At 29.1% G+C, this 19,823-nt stretch overlaps 1 protein-coding gene across 2 annotated transcripts; it reads right to left on the reverse strand.

The window, feature by feature from the left end:
* Positions 1-360: 360 nt before the first annotated feature.
* Positions 361-19,549, reverse strand: LPCAT (lysophosphatidylcholine acyltransferase). 2 transcript variants are annotated; one of them, XM_015331398.2, is made up of 12 exons: positions 19,027-19,549; positions 18,916-18,960; positions 8,640-8,785; positions 5,632-5,849; positions 3,362-3,474; positions 3,128-3,282; positions 2,867-3,004; positions 2,634-2,759; positions 2,385-2,532; positions 2,193-2,291; positions 1,854-1,998; positions 361-1,703 (listed from the first exon to the last, which is right to left on the reverse strand). In XM_015331398.2, exons 1-12 carry the CDS (start codon positions 19,150-19,152, stop codon positions 1,615-1,617), a joined length of 1,548 nt encoding a protein of 515 aa, XP_015186884.1. In that variant the 5' UTR covers positions 19,153-19,549; the 3' UTR covers positions 361-1,614. The 2 variants fall into 2 exon arrangements, with proteins under 2 accessions (XP_015186884.1, XP_015186885.1); XM_015331399.2 differs by lacking the exon at positions 18,916-18,960 and having other exon boundaries at positions 19,027-19,544.
* Positions 19,550-19,823: the final 274 nt, after the last annotated feature.

Consider the following 19,823-nt stretch of genomic DNA (forward strand, 5'->3'; position numbering starts at 1 on the left):
TAATTAAGATTTATCATTAATAATCACTATTGTTTCTGATACATGATAATACGTAATCTCAGTATTAAGTTTTCAATGTTATTATAGTTAATATTTATTTAAATAATATTTAAAATTATATATATTAGTACTAACAGAAATATTGGTGATCTTTTAAGAAATTAGTTGTGATAATCAAGTTATATCAATAACTCTAAGAGTCTCTTAATAACATATATATAAATCTATTATATTCTTTATATATATATATATATATATATATATATATATATATATATATATTCAGTCTTGTTTCGTACTTAAAATAAGTTCATAATGTAAATAAATCATTTTTGCCAATCTATAGGCAGAGACAAAATATAATATTCTAGATTACTTATCAAGATAATTCATACCTTGTAAGAATATTTTATTGTATCTATATTTACAAGTATATATTTTGTATATATACATTACACACATCGCGCACGTGCACACACACTCGTGTCTCCGTATATATATGCGTATATACAATGAGTAACATTTTATTGTATCTCACGACCAATGTATCGTTATTATATATGTGTATATTAAATATTAAATATTGTAGCATGTATTGTTATCGAGCAAAGAATAAATTTTATAACATATTTATTCTATAAATGCATACTCAAATTCTAATTTCTAGTTACTCATAATTAGTGTATTTCAATTTACTAGAAACTCGATCAAGTGACCAAGTGGAACTTTGTGATTTAATTGTTGTAAACATAATATAATTGAACATTCATTCAATAATTTTAGCATTTTACAAACCCTGAGCATTCTAAAGCGATTATAAGATTAAATAATGTTTCCTATGGACGATACGTCCGACGTTATCTTCCAGTTTCACAGCAAGGATTCTGCATGCCTCTATTTAACGAAAGTTTTCATCTGTAACGCATACTCAATTTTGATTCCGAGTGTGAAACCTCATAAAGACGAAGAATTCATCGTAATACCTATAACTAATACAATAAGGCCTATTCTAAATAATACCTACTTTCAATTATTGAAATAATTGTCAGACGAACGAAAGAATACTTTGAGATAGTACAGAGGCTACATACAGTAATTATTAAATTATATCATTATGTGTTAAAAGACTCAAGTTATTTTCTTAGTGAGTAGCCGCTGTCTGATTTTATATATTATAACGGCATTTTGACTAAAATGAAACGATTATTTAAACTGTTAATAAATTAATATTGAACTGCTTTAATATTGTTCAAATTCGAACATTATTATATGTATATTTTCATTTCATATGACTTCAAAAAAAGTTTCCGCACATTTGTCAAAACAATAATCATAATTAATCCGATTAAATTAGTAGTACTAGCATGCTTACTATGCAGGCTCAGTCTATCAATCATCATAGAATTTCTCGAATACTTAACTATTTTATCGAAGATATAGATGTTATTTAAAAAATCTGCTAAGCATATATGCAGAGAATAAATAATCTTAATGATCGTATGAGAAATTATCTAATTATACAGGGCTAGAACAAATTTGGCTGAGAAGCGGCCTATTGGAGTCACGTTGCTCCCTAAATCTTCGAGGAATACGAGTTGCAGTCAAGAGACACTCTCAAATGGTCTTCTTTTTTTTTGTTTCAGAATTTCCAGTGAACAGATGTGAAAATTCTGCTCGTGTAGCCAGTACTCCAAGTGCGGCCTCTGTACAAAATAATGATTATATAATTATATATAATTATATATAATTACATTATTATTACAATATAACTAAATTAATATCAACACAGTTAAGTATCTATGGTAAAGCTGACGAATTTCTACTGTTACCAAATTAAATAAATTATAATTTACCATAAGTCACAACGTTGTCACCGGGTTTGTTGCAAGCTTGTTGAAAGATTTTATCAACATCCTCTGGTTGTACATGTAATGACAACCTTAAAGCTTTTCTAAGTTCTGTTAGATTAACACACTTTAATGTTTTAGAACCGCAAACCTAGATGAAACATGAATAAACATTTTTATGTGTTATAATTTAGTGTTTCTTAAAGAAATAAGTATTTTGATATTTTTCTTAGACTGCTACTTATAGAATTATGAAAAATCATTATTTTCTTTTTTCCTTTTAGAACTGTTATTATATATACATGTGTATATAAATACATTTACATTTATATAATATATGCTTACATCTAATGAGATTTCAACCATATCCAATTCACAATTAGCATTTGTCGTTGCCAATATCGTGAATATATACTCTTCAAGATCTATTGTACCCTTGCCATTCTGAAAATGAAAATACATGTAGTGAATTTGCGTTATTGCGAAAAAAATAAAACTAAGGCAATAGGATCAGTTAATATTTTACAATGAACATACTCTGTCGTGAATTCGAAAGAGCTGTTGAGTAGTCGATTCCTTTTCATCCAGTCTAAGAATTCGTGCAAATTCTTGCAAATTTACCTCTTCGCCGAATTTTTCTACTTTTTTTTCTAGAAGCTCTTCTTCCATTTTCGATGCTGTTAAACTACGAACAAACAATATTTAATTTATAAAAATTTTTTTCAATTAAAGATTTATTTTTTTAGAAGTTTTATGAGACTACACGATTAATATTAAAAAACAAACCCAAGTTTATTTCGAAGTTTGTGAGCTTCTATTATAGTTGAAGCATGTGGTATATGTAACTGATGAGCTTTGCTGATGATTCGACAATCATCATAAGTATAATCAGAGACAGGTATTTTGAGTGCTCTGAAACCCAAAGAAAGATTGTTCCAAACCAATATCGCCAAAGAACGAATTTTTAACATACATGTTTTGATTTAACAATGATTATTTCCATCACAGATGTTACTTACTCTGCCATAATACGACGGACGTTATTCGCGTAAAGTTTGGGATCTGTTTTTTCCGCTTCACTTGGTTTATAGACAGGAAGGAATTCAATTTCGCAACTACTATTTAACTGAGTCAGCGTGAGCCATAATAATTTTAAACTAAAAATAATTGACCAAGGTAACAATTCGAATTATTAAGCTGATTTTTTATAGAATGAAAAAAATTATATTTATCAGTGATAAAAAATATTTTTTTGATAAATTCATTAATGTTGTACTTACGCTCCAGGACCTTCCCATGTCCATGTGACTGTGTCTAATTTATTAGGATACCTGATACACACTGGTTGCACAGGCACACCTGGGTAGAAAGCACCTGACTTAAAAGTTATCAGGCACGAACGATTCGTGCAGGTACCTTCTGGGAAAATCATTACCTAACAACAAAATGGTTTGATATATTTTCATGGATTTCAGTCAAATCTATATTTAATGACTCAACCATAATCGTTTTACCTGTGGCCAATCCTCCTTCGAAGTAGCACGTTCGATTATTTCCTTAATCGTATTTTGTCGTGAGTTAGGATCTTCTCTCCATACATAAACCGGTTGCGTGTAGTTAATGAGCTCTGTATGCGAAAGAAAAACACATTAGATCAAAGAGCTCAAATTATTTGCTATGATTCTTTGCGAGAAATTATGATCGTGTATCATTCGAGATTTGTTCGATTTTTATCCGAATGAGATTACTTTCATGTTGTTGTACGAAAATGCACAAGTTTACATGAGCATTTACGTAAATGTGTAATTGACGTAATTGTGATCTAAATTATTAAATAAAGGTGAATTTGAGATCGTTTTCTTTTCTAACATATGGCGAATGGGACATGGACACGAACATTTTTGGATTACAATTATAGTTAAAGTTCGAAGATAGAAAATATAATAATTAATCTATAGATTATAATAGATCTTTCATTTAATTAGAAAAACGTCGATCACTTGATTTCTTATAGTTTTTGTTTTTGGAGAATTTTGAAATATATTCAGCGTTCACATACTTCCGGTAAACGGATTCAATCCTGATTCTCGTCTTACGATGATTGACGGAAATCCGGTTACGTAGACGATACCACCATCGATGAATGTTGAATGTGGTGCAACTACCAGAATTGGTGCCTCGATTCTTGAAGCCTGCCTGCCGCGTACGACGATTCTCATTCCTCCTGCCTGGTATGTCAGTCGTCCCAGAAAGCACAACCAGGGAACTATTTTGCTGTAGATTTTAATCCACACAATGCTGTACTTATTTCAATTTAACACGATAAAGCTGATCGTTGAGGACTCGATTCGGGTTTAATCAATAATTAAATACTTCAACAAAGATTCTATTTTGTTTGTTTAATGTAAGATCTAATTATATTTTCTCGTCATTGAAATTCCTTTATCTTTTTCAATCATTTTTGTGAATTTTAAGGAAAAAAAAGTTAATCTCTTGAGCGTTTGGTATGCAAAAAATAAGTCGATGAAGTCATCTGTAGAGTTCAATGATCTTGCTTATAGGAAGATCGTTGTAACTTTCCTCTTTTTGTTTATTTCGTAATATGAAACAGGAAAGTGAAAGAGGAGATAAAGCCAAAAGTCCTTAATGACAAGATATATAAATAGTCAAAAACCCGTTAGCTAATCTAGATTAAATTCACATGGTGTCAGTCCATAAGCTATTGCGCGTACTTATTTAATGTTATTTCCTTGCACAATATTACTTATTTTCTACCCACGGCACAATCCAATGAAACTGTTAATAAGTATATTAATTTTATTGTTAGAACACGGAAATGATCCCAGATATGTAATCCCATCCACCATACGTATGTACACGTGTGCATAAATTTATACAGGGTGTTAAAAAAAAACCATTTAATATTTATATGGTATATAGGATATATTGTACTGAGTAAAAAAGCTTTAGTAAACATAGGTCAACAGTTTCTGAGATATAAACATTTTTATTTGTTATTATCATAATTGACTTACTACTGAATTTTCTATGTTTACACATGATTTTTGCCATGTCTACCTTCCATTTCTACACACGCTTGGAATCTTCTTTTTACAGAGTCGCGAACTCTCTTGAAAATTCCACATTTCTGTCTAACATTTTCATGATATTTTGTAACTGTGTAATATCTACAATCGCCGATCCACAAATGACTGATTCTCAATGAAATCTACTTTTGGCACTTGAATAAGAACATTTAGAACGCGGTTTAAAAACATTATAGTTAACATCGCATGCTACGGAAGCAAGTAAGTAAATCATGATATTAGCAAACAAAAATGCTTATATCTCATGGTCAAAAACGGTTGACTTTCGAACCTGTATTTATTAAAGCTTTTTTATTAGTACAGTATATCCGATGTACCATATAAATATTGAATGTTTTTTTAGAACATCCTGATATAAAGGCATTATATCTATGCATAACTAATCATTTCAATGAAATTATATTGTTATGGAAACATAGTATTCCATAACAATAGTTATTATATTTTGCACAAATATAAAATAAATGTAAGTATAGATAATTTGTTGTTGAATTCTATAAACGAATTAGTGTTAATATTTATTTATTTATGGGAAATAATGTGTCAATGTTTTTCTTATACATTGCATGGAATGATTCGAACAGATACTCGGTCAATGTACGCTCAACATCGTTTTCTCGGCTGGCGAATAAAAAGAAAAAAGAAATAACGATGAGATGATGATAATTGAGACCTACTTCCGAAGAAAGGAATGCGGCTCGTCTCTCCTTTGGCGACTATGCTTGGTCCACCAAGGTAAACGACCGGAAGTGCATCGAAGAAGCTTGAGTGTGGTGCAAGGGCTAGCACCGGGGCATCCTTTGTTTCCGCTTGTCGACCTTTCACCTTCAGTTGATGAAATCCACCACAGATGAATAATACTCGCATCATCCAGCAGATCACGATGCGCATGTCTCTGTTTCGTCACATGTTTTATATATATGATAATAATTTCTTTTCCAGTTACGGAAATATACTTGAGTTTTTTTTATGATTTTCAACGAAAGAGAAAGGGAGGCAAACAAATTGAATGCATTTAGGTATTTACTTTCGTTTCTATGTAAAATTGGCAAATTCGCATGCAAACATTACTTCTTTAAACTATGCGTTTTCTATTTTGTTGTGTGAATGAATATCGTTGTATTTGAATTTAATTGCATACGATTTTTGAAAAATCGTCAATTTTCATCACATCATGTAAAGTGTATAGTTAAGAGATTCGATAATTAGAATCATGACAAGTTTAAATGTAATGATCCATTAACTATCGATTATTACAATATTAACATATAATCAATTGAAGGAAATGTTTCAGTCACTGGCTTTGTCAATCTATTGCTACGGAATTAGCTTGAACTTCCATTTTTTGGTTGAGGCTTCTATAGACAGTATAGATTCTTTTATTATTTCAAAAGAAGTTCTCGTCAGAATTCATTATCACCACTAACATATCCTCTAATAAAAATTTTATAGAGCGAACTTCGAACAATAAGAAGGTCAAGGATTTTTATAATACAAACCAACTGCGTTAATACTTTTTTTTCTTTTATTATCGATGATTAAATTAAAATCAATTGAAATCAATTAATTGAACGGGGATATTATTTTTTTGATAAAATTGAAGATTTTTTTCGATTGAAACAATGGACTTTTTACGAAATATCCTACATTTTTTTATTTTCTAGATAATAATAAAATTTAAACAGAGGTCTCGAGTGTGTACTTTCGATGTCATTTATAAAACGCGCGGTCGTAGCAGGTGTATGAAGGTGAAAGCTATTCGATATGAGATAGAAACTCAGTATCTCTAGTGGTTATTTATATATTATTGTGCGATACCCAATTTGTACATTTCATGCAAGTTTGTTTAAATCTTATATTATTATTATTTTACAAGTTTAGTAATTGTTTTAAAAATGATCAAATATAATACGTAGTTTATTAATTGCTGCAAAAAATTATTTGTTAAATTAAGCATGTGATCCCTTAAATGGTTAATTATTTATGATATATAATGAGAAATTCATCTAAAAGTGTACGCAATAGCAATTCTCTCTATGGCCGAAAAAATTTTAGTTGATATATCAACGATCTATTTAATCCTTTCATTACGGGTGTTAACTATAGTCGTTCGTGAGACGGACTGTGTGTACGTACTCGTAACCAAAGAATTATTTATAAAAATAGTAAAATTTGTAAATATATAAATAATTGAATACTCATAAAATATACTCATTTTCGTGTTTTTCATATAATACGACGAAACAGTTGTTACGTAGCTTTTAAAAAAGTGTATGTACAAAAGAACCCCAAAATGGAGTTGAAAGTTGTAAATGCGAGCTTCGAAGACTATTGACGTGCAATGTGAACATTTCCAGGAGCGGTGCTCCGTTCAGTGGCGTCACTCCAGCGGAGCAGACTGCCGTAACGAAAGGGTTAAAATATTATAAATGTGTCGAAATAATACTCTAATAATATTATTAGATGCTATTAATTTTAGTATTTTAACATACTAAAAGTCAATTCAATATTTTAACACAATATACGTTCAATTATTATTAATTTTTATCTTTTACATCATATTTTTCGAGTTTTTCTAACTCCGCGGGACATTTTTTCTTTTGTAAAAATTTCAGATGCCAAAGAAGGATAAATAATAAAAAAGTCCATTTTCTTTTATTTTAATTATAAATTTAGTTTGGCATGAATGTTTATTTAAATTTTTATTTAAAAAATATTAATTTATTTCGCGGGTCGTCAGTTGGACAGCATTTCTTTATATTAATCTAGGCATAACAAATTACAAATTCAAAATAATTGAATGCATCCAAATATTGATGGCGATATTATCATTAATTTTACACCGTTCTAGTTCTAAGCCTTAAACATAAAATAAGGGTTAATCATAAAAATATTGTGTCAGTTTATTTAATTAAACTAATTAATATTTAGTTAAAATTAATTTATTCGTTACTGTTGACTTCTGTAACGTTAGTCATTTCGCAACGACAGCATTATCTGCAAATATGGTGTTACTATACAGGCAATAAAAACGGGAGTGTGCACTTCAACGCGAACCGATTGTATACTTTATCACGGACCGAACATATATCTACTTTATTGCTGACATGGTACAATATTTAATTCTTTGTCGCGTCACGTAAGTTATTGCTTTCTTATAATTTTGTCATATGGAGCTAATATAATCGAAGTTGTAGATTAATACAGAATTTTAAATATATTATTAAAGTCATCGGTAATATGAAGCGAACGTGTGCTGTAATTATAGTCATGGTTGGCAATGAAAGGGTTAACAAGCAAGAGGTAAATGGTTATATGTTGTGCAGGGTTAGTCGAGAGAGAAGGTATTATTCACTAAAGTTAACGTAGTGCTGCTACCTTTCGAGCATAAAATAATCACTCGGACTTTTTTTGGGTCAACAAGAAAGAAATTTTTTTTATCAAGCTCTATGATGTTAATTAAGCTTATCCTAATAAAAATTATTTAAATATTTATTCCCAACATTCGTCGTTAGAGTTTAACATTATCAATGCTTCTATCGATTTTCAATATAATCAAGAATCTACTCTTTGTTTATATATGAATAAAACATAACGTAATACTAATCCTACATGGTAATTATATTTTAGTAAAGAAGTTGATTTGCGAAAAAAATAAAATGTTCTATATTTTATTACAACTTACCGTCTCCATCCTTTAAGAGGCGCTCGACGTAAATCTTCCTCAGAAAGTCCATAGAGACCTAAACAAGCCAAAAGCCAGGCCATTATCACCAAAGCGGTAATCGCGGCTAGCCTTAATGGTAGCAGGGCTACTGTCAAAAATGCCGTCTGTAACATGAAATATTCATAAAATTAAATTCATATATTTATACGTATGCATATTCGTATATATATCATAGATTATATTATTCATTTAAATAAGTAGCAAATATATTTTCTTAACCCATTGGAGACCACTCGCACACCATGTGTACAAAACTTTTTTTTCAAAAAGACCAGTAGCACACCGTGTGTGCATTAATAAAAATGAGCTATTATAAGTTATTTTCAATAAAGTATTTATCGAGATAAGACTTTTTATGTACGAATATTATCTTTAAAGTATAGAGAAATAAAATGCATTGATTTTCATGCATCCTTAAAAAAAAGAAAATTTTATTAGAATTATCGAAATCTACATTATTACAAAATATCAATGCAATTTTACTTTACAATCAATGTATTATTTTCTAAAAATCTATTTACAAATTATATTTTCTTTTTCATTACTCAGTTGCATTACATTATTAACTTTAGACATTTTTCTAAAATTTTATTTCTCGATTATATTACTTGTCTTATTATTAAACTTATTTTTTTGACTTTTTACTATTTCTTAAAAATTTTCTTTTCATTATATTCAGTTTTTTATTATTAAAGGCAAAACAACCATTTTATATTATCTAACTATTTTTAAAATAAATTTTTATCAATTTTAATGACGTATTTTTATTTTACCTCACATTGTACACATGGTGTTCAATCCGCTTCTGGCAATAAAAATTTGTTGAGGAACGAGCAGCTCACACCGTGTGCAATCAACTTATTTATGCGAATTCACTTACGTGTGCGAAAAAGTCGTGGTCTCGAATGGGTTAAGAAGTTATTCTTCAACGATTTTCGTTTTGTCGATCTAACCTATTTAATTTTTTTCACAAGAAAATAGATCGTTTATCCTGCAGACAAATGTTTTACCAAGAAGAAGAAAAAGAAAAAGGAGAAGAATAAGATGAAGAAGAAGAAGAAGAAGATGATGATGAAGAAGAAGAAGAAGAAGAAGATAAATATAAGAAGAAAATAAAGAAGAAAAGAAAGAAGAAAAGAAAGAAGAAAAGAAAGAAGAAAAGAAAGAGAAAGATCATAGAAGGAAAACGAGTACCGTTTGCTCGTTCCGTTAGTTAGCTTACGCTGTAACTTATCGTTCCACGTGTACTTCTCTTACTCGATCTTTCAAGATCGAGGTTACGGCCGAAAGATTATTTTCGATGCAACGACGATGCGTTTGTGGATTCAACGGTACAAGGTTGCGTGTATCGCTGTCCTTATTCTTTTGCCGGTTCCTTGGCCTCTTTTGAAGTCACGAAAAATGTATTTGAGAAAGTAGCACATTTTTCCTCGGAATATTATATAAATCGAGATCGTTATTTCGTGTGGTACTTTCATGTACCAAAACGACCCATCAAGTTCCAAATGTATTACTATTTAAGATATTCACTTTGGTCATTAACCACATGAGTCTTAATATTTGAAATATTTTATTCGCGTGATACAAAAAATTCTAACAGTACTTCGTAAGAAACTTTAACAATAAAAAGTCTTTAGAATTTATGTTAGAATTTTATTCTACTTTTTAAATTTTAATGATGTGTTTTTTTCTTTTTTCGTAAATTGTTCATTAAAGATATCTACCTTGAAAAAATATTAACATGATTAAAATTTTTTCAAGTATTTGGATTTTATTCAACCTTAAACAGCTATCTTATGTTAGTTAAATCGTTGAAAGTACTCGAAGAAAATAGGTATATAAGACATGTAGTGGAGAATCTAGTTTTGAAATGTCATTCCTAGCGATGACTTTCGTTCGAATTCTAACAAGCTATAATTTTTGATAAAAAATTTCACCATTTACGTGCAATCGTAGAGCAATCACGTATAATATCGTATATATATATAGTAGAAGTTTAATGAATTTTATTATGTTCCTGTTTTAATGAGATTAAGTTTATGTATAATTTTTATATTTATTTTTTAATATTTTAATAAAAATTTAATGAAAAAAAACTCACTTATTTAACGCCGCATTTAATTGTTCGACTGTCGTTTTTTTTAGCAAGGTAATCATAATTAATATATTACTATAATAAATGAGGAAGAAATCGGTATGGAGTTTTCTATTGGAGAGAGATAAGAATATCAGCTAATGATGATTCAATAATAATACAAAATCATTTTAACCTTCTACATTACATTAAGGTTACTATTTAACATTAGTATTCACCGTGCAAAACACTATGCAAGCGAGTTTTCTACTATAAATTTTTAACGAGCTTCTTAATATCATTTATCTATTTGTTCAAGGACTCATTAAACATGTTAATCTTCCTATTGTATCGCGTAAAAATAATAAAAAGTAGACAAACAAATTACAAAAGTAATATTATGTCGGATATTATTCTTTTTTTAATTTTTTTAATATAAGCAGAAGGTTTTCTCATATTTATTCAGATGTTAAGTTTTAAGATCAACCTTACACGTGCTATGGCCATGACCAAGAATTGTGTCAAGTTCTTCCAAAAGGATGAAAAGACTATTCTCTAACTGAACGAATTGAAGTTATAAAATTTTAATAAAGAAGTATTATTATAAGCCATTTTTTTATATCGAAAAAGAGATAAAGAAACAAATTACGTATAGATAATATCTATCAAAGAAATTTAGGCAAAAAATAAAAATAAAAATTATAGTTCTTGGTATAGTCTTTGGTAAATATTATTTTATGATATTCAAATGTTATATTTTACGAGTTTCCTTATAATTTCATTGGAGGATTTCAAGGTGTATATTACATAGAATAAGAATATCTTGCAAGAATAAATAAGCAAAGGGTGTGAATAACGTAGGCGAAGGCTCAACAATTATGTTATTCGTTCCTTTTCTTTTCTTTTCTTCTTTGCTTTTCACGCGGAATACATTTCGCCGAAGAAGACCCTCGTATTTTGTGACCTACATCTGACAAGGCATAGTTAGAAACGTAAGGGAGGCTAATTTTTGCTTTTTTCCGTTTTTCTATCCCTTTTATTCTAGGGAACAACAACAGAACCATATAGATTTTTATTATTATATTTCTTGTACTCTATTTATTATCCAATTTTTGTAAATAAATTTATTTCACGTGTTTTTATTGTATAACTTCATTAAATACATTTTTGAAGTGAAAACTTCTTTAGAATGGGAGTGATCTGAAAAGTAAATAAACGGTAACGTAGCTATGAAACGAAGCTATGTAATAAAGCTGTGTAACAAAGCTGTGTAACGAAGCTATGTAACAAAGCTATGTAACGAAGCTATGAAACAGCTGCTATACTAAATAATGAGAGAAGAAGAGACAAACATATAGGATTTAGCTTGCGAGAGAATGAGACGGAATATAGCTATACAGTTTTTCCTATTCTCGGTCTCGTCTTTATGCTATGCTTCGCTCCAGGTTTTATATGTGTGTGTTTGTGCGCGACTGCATACTACAAAGCGTGGACACGTATTCTTTCGATACTCGAAATGTTTGTAGGTACGAGCGATAGAAAGGTAAAAGAATAAACAGAGATAAGCACGTAGGTATGCGACAAAAGTATAAGGTCCAAACGAACCGACGGTCGAAATAAAGAAAGAAGGTGCGTGGTCTGTTTTTATTTTACCAAATGTGGTATTTCTTTTCTATTTAAAAACGTTTCTATTTTATTGAAAAATTAATATTAAATTATTTATTTCGCAAATATTATAATTAACAATTATGAAATATATAGAATATAATAATTGTATTGTCTGCAATATTTTACAAAAAAATGAAATGATTATCAGATACATCAGAGAAAAAAATTAAACAACATTGTAGAATATTTTTCTTATAAATATCCAAAGACATGTTTTTAAAAAAATGTTTAATATTATAAAATAAAACAACGAAAATAGAAATAGATTTTAAAATCATTGTAATTCAAAACCCGATGAAACGAAAAAAATACGACCAGAATTGTTCCCTTCTTTTACAGCACCTTCAGGTATTAGTTGCAACACAAAAAGAAATACTTGTGTGTGTTAACCCATAATAAAGATATCTCACATTCACAGAAAGTGTGAAAAGTTTAAAAGAAAAAAAATTCATCTACCAGAGTTTCAAAAAAAAAATATATTATATTTACTTAGGTTAAGATAGGATATCTTTCCACCGACAAACATTCTACCATTTTTGTTTATATCTATAGCTATCGCATTTAGTATTCCATTTTTATTGCTTGAATTGGAAAAAGTGTACTTTTTATCAGCTATTCCACCCGGAGACTATACCGGTGCCGTTTGTTATTTTTATTATTTTAATTATAATATTTCCGTATTTAAAAATTTTTTACATATTTTCAATAACGTAGATACATTTTTAAACTGAAGAAACTGGAAACGTGACATAAACAAATAAACCTTTGCTATTATATTTCCATTAAAAATACAATAATACAACTTATTTTTAAAATATGGAAAAAAATTTTGTTTATATTAAAAAAATTAATAAAAAAATTTATAAAATAAAATGACAACACTTGTTTCCTTCTTTTTCAAGCATCTAAAGCTATTATTTACAACAACTAAAAATACTTATATGTGATAACTCATGATAAAGATATCTCCAATTCAAAGAAAGAATATCGTCTACCTGAGTTTCAAAAAAGGATATACTATATTTATTTAGGTTTGGTCGATGTATTTTCCATTGACAAACATTCTACAATTTTTTGTTGTTGCGATTTATAGCTAGCGCATTCGATATTCAATCTTTTTTTACATCGTGTCATATCTTTTCTATTTAAAAATGTTTCTATTTTATTGAAAAATTAATATTAAATTCTTTATTTCGCAAATATTATAATAAATAATTATGAAGTACATAGAATATATAATAATTGTATTGTCTGAAATATTAAAAAAAAAGGATTACCAGATACATCAGAGAAAAAGAATTAGAGAATACTGTGGAATAAATGAGGAGCAGCTGACAAATATCATTCAAAAGCAAGTAAATTACTGTCACATTTTTATATTTTGCTTCTTTATAAAATATATTTGATATCTTAAGATAGAATATGTCTATTAAATTTGATTTTTATATGAAAAATATCCAAAGAGATGTACTGACCCATGCATATATGAAAATTATATTACAAATTGTGATATTTGCGTATTTAAGAAACTTTTACTAATTTTTCAATAAAATAAAAACATTTTTAAGATGTTGAACGCCCAGCGTGAATCGGTGGAGCTTACCACGAAGCTGAAATTTGAGACTCGTAGTGTACACAGTTCGATAAGCTGAGAGAGCGATACGATTCAATGCATTTTTTAGATTTTTCGTTGTTCATATCTTTATTTAGATGAGAGTATTTAGAAAGATAAGTTTGTGGTTACAGAATAAAGACAAGACACGTTATAAATAATAAAGGGACTCGAAGTGTGATAGGCTACATAGTTGAAAAAACATTTCTAGAGAATATCTTTATTAGATCTTTCATTGCATTTTACCAGAACCTTCGTTCAGTCCAGCAGTATTTTCCATATGTTTTTCGTTACGTGTTTATTTCATCTATCCTAAAATGTTTTCCCTAAAACGGGAAATAGAAAACCATACTAACAAAAAAAATTTTATACCTAAGTTTCCAAAAAAGGATTATTTATTTTTACCTAATTTTTGACGAATTATATTTCCTTTGATAAACATCCTACCATTTTTGTGACTATTTATAACTATCGCATTCAGCATTCCGTTTTTATTGCTTGAATTGTGAAAAGTGCACTTTGTATCAGTTATTTCACCCAGAGACCATACCGGTGACCTTTATTATATATAGTAATAATATTATAATAAATAAATCCTACAATTATCTTACTCTTAAAACTGTGCATTCGTCTCATTCTCACGAAACTCAGACTTTTGAAGGTTTCACTTCTAACACGTGTGATCTGCACACATGATTTTTTTTCAATGTGTGTGTGTAATATAAAATAATATAAAAATATATAAATTATACAGGATTTTCAAAAAAAAACATTTAATATTTATATGGTATATAGGATATATTGTACTGAGTAAAAAAGCTTTAGTAAACATAGGTCAACAGTTTCTGAGATATAAACATTTTTATTTGTTATTATCATAATTGACTTACTACTGAATTTTCTATGTTTACACATGATTTTTGCCATGTCTACCTTCCATTTCTACACACGCTTGGAATCTTCTTTTTACAGAGTCGCGAACTCTCTTGAAAATTCCACATTTCTGTCTAACATTTTCATGATATTTTGTAACTGTGTAATATCTACAATCGCCGATCCACAAATGACTGATTCTCAATGAAATCTACTTTTGGCACTTGAATAAGAACATTTAGAACGCGGTTTAAAAACATTATAGTTAACATCGCATGCTACGGAAGCAAATAAGTAAATCATGATATTAACAAGCAAAAATGTTTATATCTCAGAAATGGTTGACTTTCGAACCTATACTTATTAAAGATTTTTATCCAGTACAGTATATCCCATATACCATATAAATATTAAATAGGTTTTTTTAAACACCCTGTATATTATACAATGTGATATAATATAAAAATATATATTATTATATCCTAGATATTAAAATATTTATGCTACTTATTGCTACATTATTGTTGTTCTGATAAAAATAAATAATCATAGCGATTAAAAAATAATAAATAAATGATTGAAGAATTTCATCTTCAAATCGTTTTCTTGTGCATGTGATGTATATTAATAACGGAAAAATACATGATTTTGTCGCATATTTTTAAAAGGGTTGTCTGCAATAGAGACAAGAAGAATAAAAGAACAAATTGCACTACATAAGGTTTATATCGAATGTCGGGATGTTTGTGGAGAGAGTCGGAAAGTGTCGAAGAATAAAGATGAAAGGCGTCAACGGTCTACCTTTATAACTTTTCTTACTTTACGAGTTTAACTTTCCGATTCGTTTATGGTAACTTTTTTTATGTGACTATGATCTTTCGAAAATACAAAACACCGTTAGAATAAATTTATTTACAAACAATAAAGTCGATGCTCAAATATAATTTCTTTTGTAAAGTAAGACAAAATGTACACAGATATAGAAATTTAAGTAGGTAAATACATAAAAATTATATGTATGCATTAGTTTTAAAGGACGTTGGGAAAACACGAAATTAATTTTCTCTAACATAAATTGAACTTTATTCGATGTGACCTACTTTTTTCTCTGGCTTTCAAATGAAGATGTTTGGTCCCTTTTTGAACGCTCGAAACATCAACGAGATTTTATACTTATATTCTTCTTGGTATTTGATTTAATCAATTTTATATATTTGAACGTAAATATTTTTGTTTGATACATAAAAAATACAATAGATGTTCACTTTTATTTAAAAACAAGCAAGGCATAAAAGTTTTGGTTCATAAAGGTTAAAAACTTTTCAACCCACCTTCGTATATAAAAATATTTTAAATATTTATTTATTTGATTGTTTCGTCTTACAATATGTGTATGCATGTTTGCAACATGCATTTAACGTATTTCGAAAGTAGGACATTCGTTTAATAGTTCTCTTAGATTTGCAAATATTCCTAACGAATAATAATTATTCTCCGTTCATCGGCTTTCGCTCGATGAACATTTATATTCGAGACTTGTATTGAAAATCGCTTTCACTGATTAGCGACATAAAATTGAGAAGCATTATCCGGCGCGAGGCAGTTTGAAATTTTAATTTTCTAGTTGAGAAATATACCATGTTCAATTATGTTTTGTAAAACGCGGTGCTTCTTTTTCCTATCGTTCCTATCTCAAATTTAAATATAGTACAAATCTAAATATATACTGTATTTTGAAATGTTTATTAAGAAGGGATCAAATGTAAAAAAAGTTACTAGATACACAGAAAGAATTGTAGTTAGAATTTAAATCTTGCAACAATTTGATTATAGCAAAAGACAATATAAACTATTTATTTTAATACAACTATACTTTTCCTAACGCTTACGTCAATCTACATATATATCTATGTATATCATGTAATACTTTGATTGTTAAAAATAACGCGAGCATATTATAGTTATAGATAAGTGTTCGAACAATAGTTTTGTGCATAAGAAAGTTAGACAAATTTGTAAATTAGTATAAATTTTTATTAATAAAATGAAGCAAGAGTGAATAAAATAGTTCAATTTAATAATAAGCTTATACATAAATAATCTATTAATGAGTAATCAACAAAATGTTCTGAAATTATTTCATAATATGGCTAAGCAATTAAATTGTGAATAAAACTTATAATTAAGTTGCATATAAATAAAATGATAAAGATAATATTCATTTAAACATATCGCACGCGTCAATTCGTCATGCACTAATTTTTATATGAAAAAATATCTACGAACATAACTGTAAAAACAAATGTCACATCACGTACGATGGTATACATGTATGAAAACTTTCTCTTTCTCTCTTTCTTTCTTTCTTTCTTCATTGTGCAAGCTGGCATATGTAATTGCTAAAGAGATTTCTTACTCCAAACAGGTTAGATTTTGCTAGGCTTCAAATATCAATATTATACGTGGGTATTTTTGCACATTTCCTTTTCTCATTTGAATCTTCTCAACTTATCGAATCTTAACAAAATTATTATGAAAAATGTTAATGATAAATATTACTTCGGTATAAGATTCCAATACTAGTTATTAATAGAAATCAAATAGTTCGAGAAATGATCTGGAATGATTTGTTTTATATTGATACAAAAATCATTAATTATTCAAATTTTAACTTGAGAAGGTTTATTTATTTCCAATTAAGGTAGGCATGACAATATATCGGTTTACAAACAATAGTGTTGAACTTTTAAAAGGTCTTCTTTTCATCGAGCATATGTTATAATGTTAATAATTTATTATCATTGTAATCATTTTTTTTCTTTATCCGCTTAAATCATTATTTTTCATAAAAATAAAGTTACGCTCTTTTTTATATTTTTTTTAATTTAAAATATTGCTATTTCCTGTAACTTTAAGAAAAAATTTGCATGTAAATTTAAGAAGTGCTTGTCATTTATTTAACAATAAAGCATAAAAATCTATCAGTAAGACGCAGTATTTTTTTCGTAACGTTCAAAACGATAAGAGCAGGTATTCAGGTCATACATAATTACCTCTTCATTTTGATGACAAAATGTAAATCTTGTAATAAGTTTGAAAATAATGTAAACAAGGAACACAGATAACTAAAAGAAAATATAATTTGTATTGTACAAGTACACCTATGCACTGTATAGAAATAATAATGTTGGAAAGACTTTCTACGATCGAAAAGGTGCAAAGTTTGTACGAGTGAAAGTAGAGATCTGAAAAGAGGAAATTAACTTGTCTTTATATCGCTTTTGTGTTGAGTTTCATACCAAGTTTTGAGTCATAAGAAAAAATTGATAATAGATCGAGTGATAGAATTAGGTCAATCACGCCAAAGATACCTATTTATTTCTTTTTTCTCATTAAAACAGTGATTTTTCTTATCCTTTTTTTCTTCACTGTACAACCTATATATTAAATCTTTTAATGTCATAGGCACTCTACTTCTTTCTATATAACCACCTGTACACACTTAAGAATGTTAATTTGGTGTTGAAATATTAAAATGAATATAATTGAATGTTTTCATGAAGACGATTTTTCAAATATCCTTAGTTCAACAAACTTTAGGAGAAAGTAACGACTAACAACGTCATTGGGTACACATTAATTATGTTTTAGCACTAATTCAAATAATGGATAGCTGATGTCCTTTTTACCAAAGTAAACATTATTTCGTACGTAAAACAATTGATTAAAGTATTGAATTTAACTACGATGTATAATTGCTACAAATGATGAAATAAATTGATCCTATTTAATAGCTACATATACTATATTTACATAATATATTTAAATTTAATAATATATACAATTGGAATTGAAAAAGTAATGAAGCAAACGAAAATCCGTGCATTAAGAAAAATGGTAATTATTAAACTTAACAGATGATTACTTACGAAAAGATATATTGTATACACATTTTAGAAAAGGGAGAGATTAAGACCTGTTTCTTACGCTCACCCCTTATGACTTACCCGATTCTGAACAGATGCGCGAGAATCGATCCCAAGGGAGGATTTCTGCGTGTCAAAGGAGTGTGCTCATTGTTAAACTAACGAAAGAAAGAAAGAGAAAAAAATACTGACCTTGAGTTTATCATAGGTCGTGTCAAGCTCAAGCCGATGAACGAAAGGATTGAGGAGATCAGCACTGAGGGATGCAGCGTCCACCTCTTCGTGTCTTTTCCCTATCCTCCCATTAATTTCCTCCATTTTCTTTTTCCTCGTGAATTTTACTTATACTGAATATTAAGCTAAAACGTTCTCAACGGTTCGTTTATTCGTCTTCCACCGGTCCTCGATAATTTCTGACACGATCAAGGGAAATAACGACGCGTCACTCTTCGTCACCGACGATTATTCTTCTTAACAGAGAAACAGACTGACAATGAGAAGTAACGCTTGTTTCTCGTAGGGAAGTGGGGGAAGGTCAAAAAAAGATATAAATGGATAAAGAGGGATAAAGATAGAAAGAAAGAAAAAGAGAGGAACAAAGAGAAGGGAAGAAATATAGATATACAGAAAAGAGAGAACGAAAAGTCGATGGTCAGTTACGAAGTAACACCGTCACACGCGTGTAGGGGTTGTCAGTTCACGACGTACTGTGCCTCGCCGCCCGTTTAATATCGTAAAAACGAATGACCAATCGCCGTGCACGTTTCCTTGTCCGACCACCACCGAGCTCTGACGAGTATTCTCGAATCATTAAATATGCGCGCGCATATCGGTCTAGAGAAATGCTTTCGCCCGTTTTCGGTAGCTATCCCTTTGGAACGCGAAAATACACGAGCGATCTTCGGAACGCTATTTTTTTTCTTTTTTAACAATGAGGGTGAATTTACGCTATTTCCCGTCTGCGTTGTGCAACGGAAATATGAATAAGG

The sequence above is a fragment of the Polistes dominula genome, unplaced genomic scaffold (genome assembly GCF_049000335.1).
Source record: "Polistes dominula isolate Pdom_NZ unplaced genomic scaffold, Pdom_raw_medaka contig_24, whole genome shotgun sequence".
Taxonomy (NCBI): domain Eukaryota; kingdom Metazoa; phylum Arthropoda; class Insecta; order Hymenoptera; family Vespidae; genus Polistes; species Polistes dominula.

What these genes read in the sequence shown, in the direction of transcription:
- LPCAT (XM_015331398.2), bottom strand. Translation starts at nt 19,152, where the DNA reads ATGGAGGAAATTAATGGGAGGATAGGGAAAAGACACGAAGAGGTGGAC. An exon ending in CCGCATTCCTTTCTTCGGAA is followed by an intron (nt 3,475 to 5,631) that starts GTAGGTCTCAAT and finishes TTTCGCATACAG; the next exon opens with AGCTCATTAACTACACGCAA. An exon ending in TCTTTCGAATTCACGACAGA is followed by an intron (nt 2,292 to 2,384) that starts GTATGTTCATTG and finishes TTTCATTTTCAG; the next exon opens with AATGGCAAGGGTACAATAGA.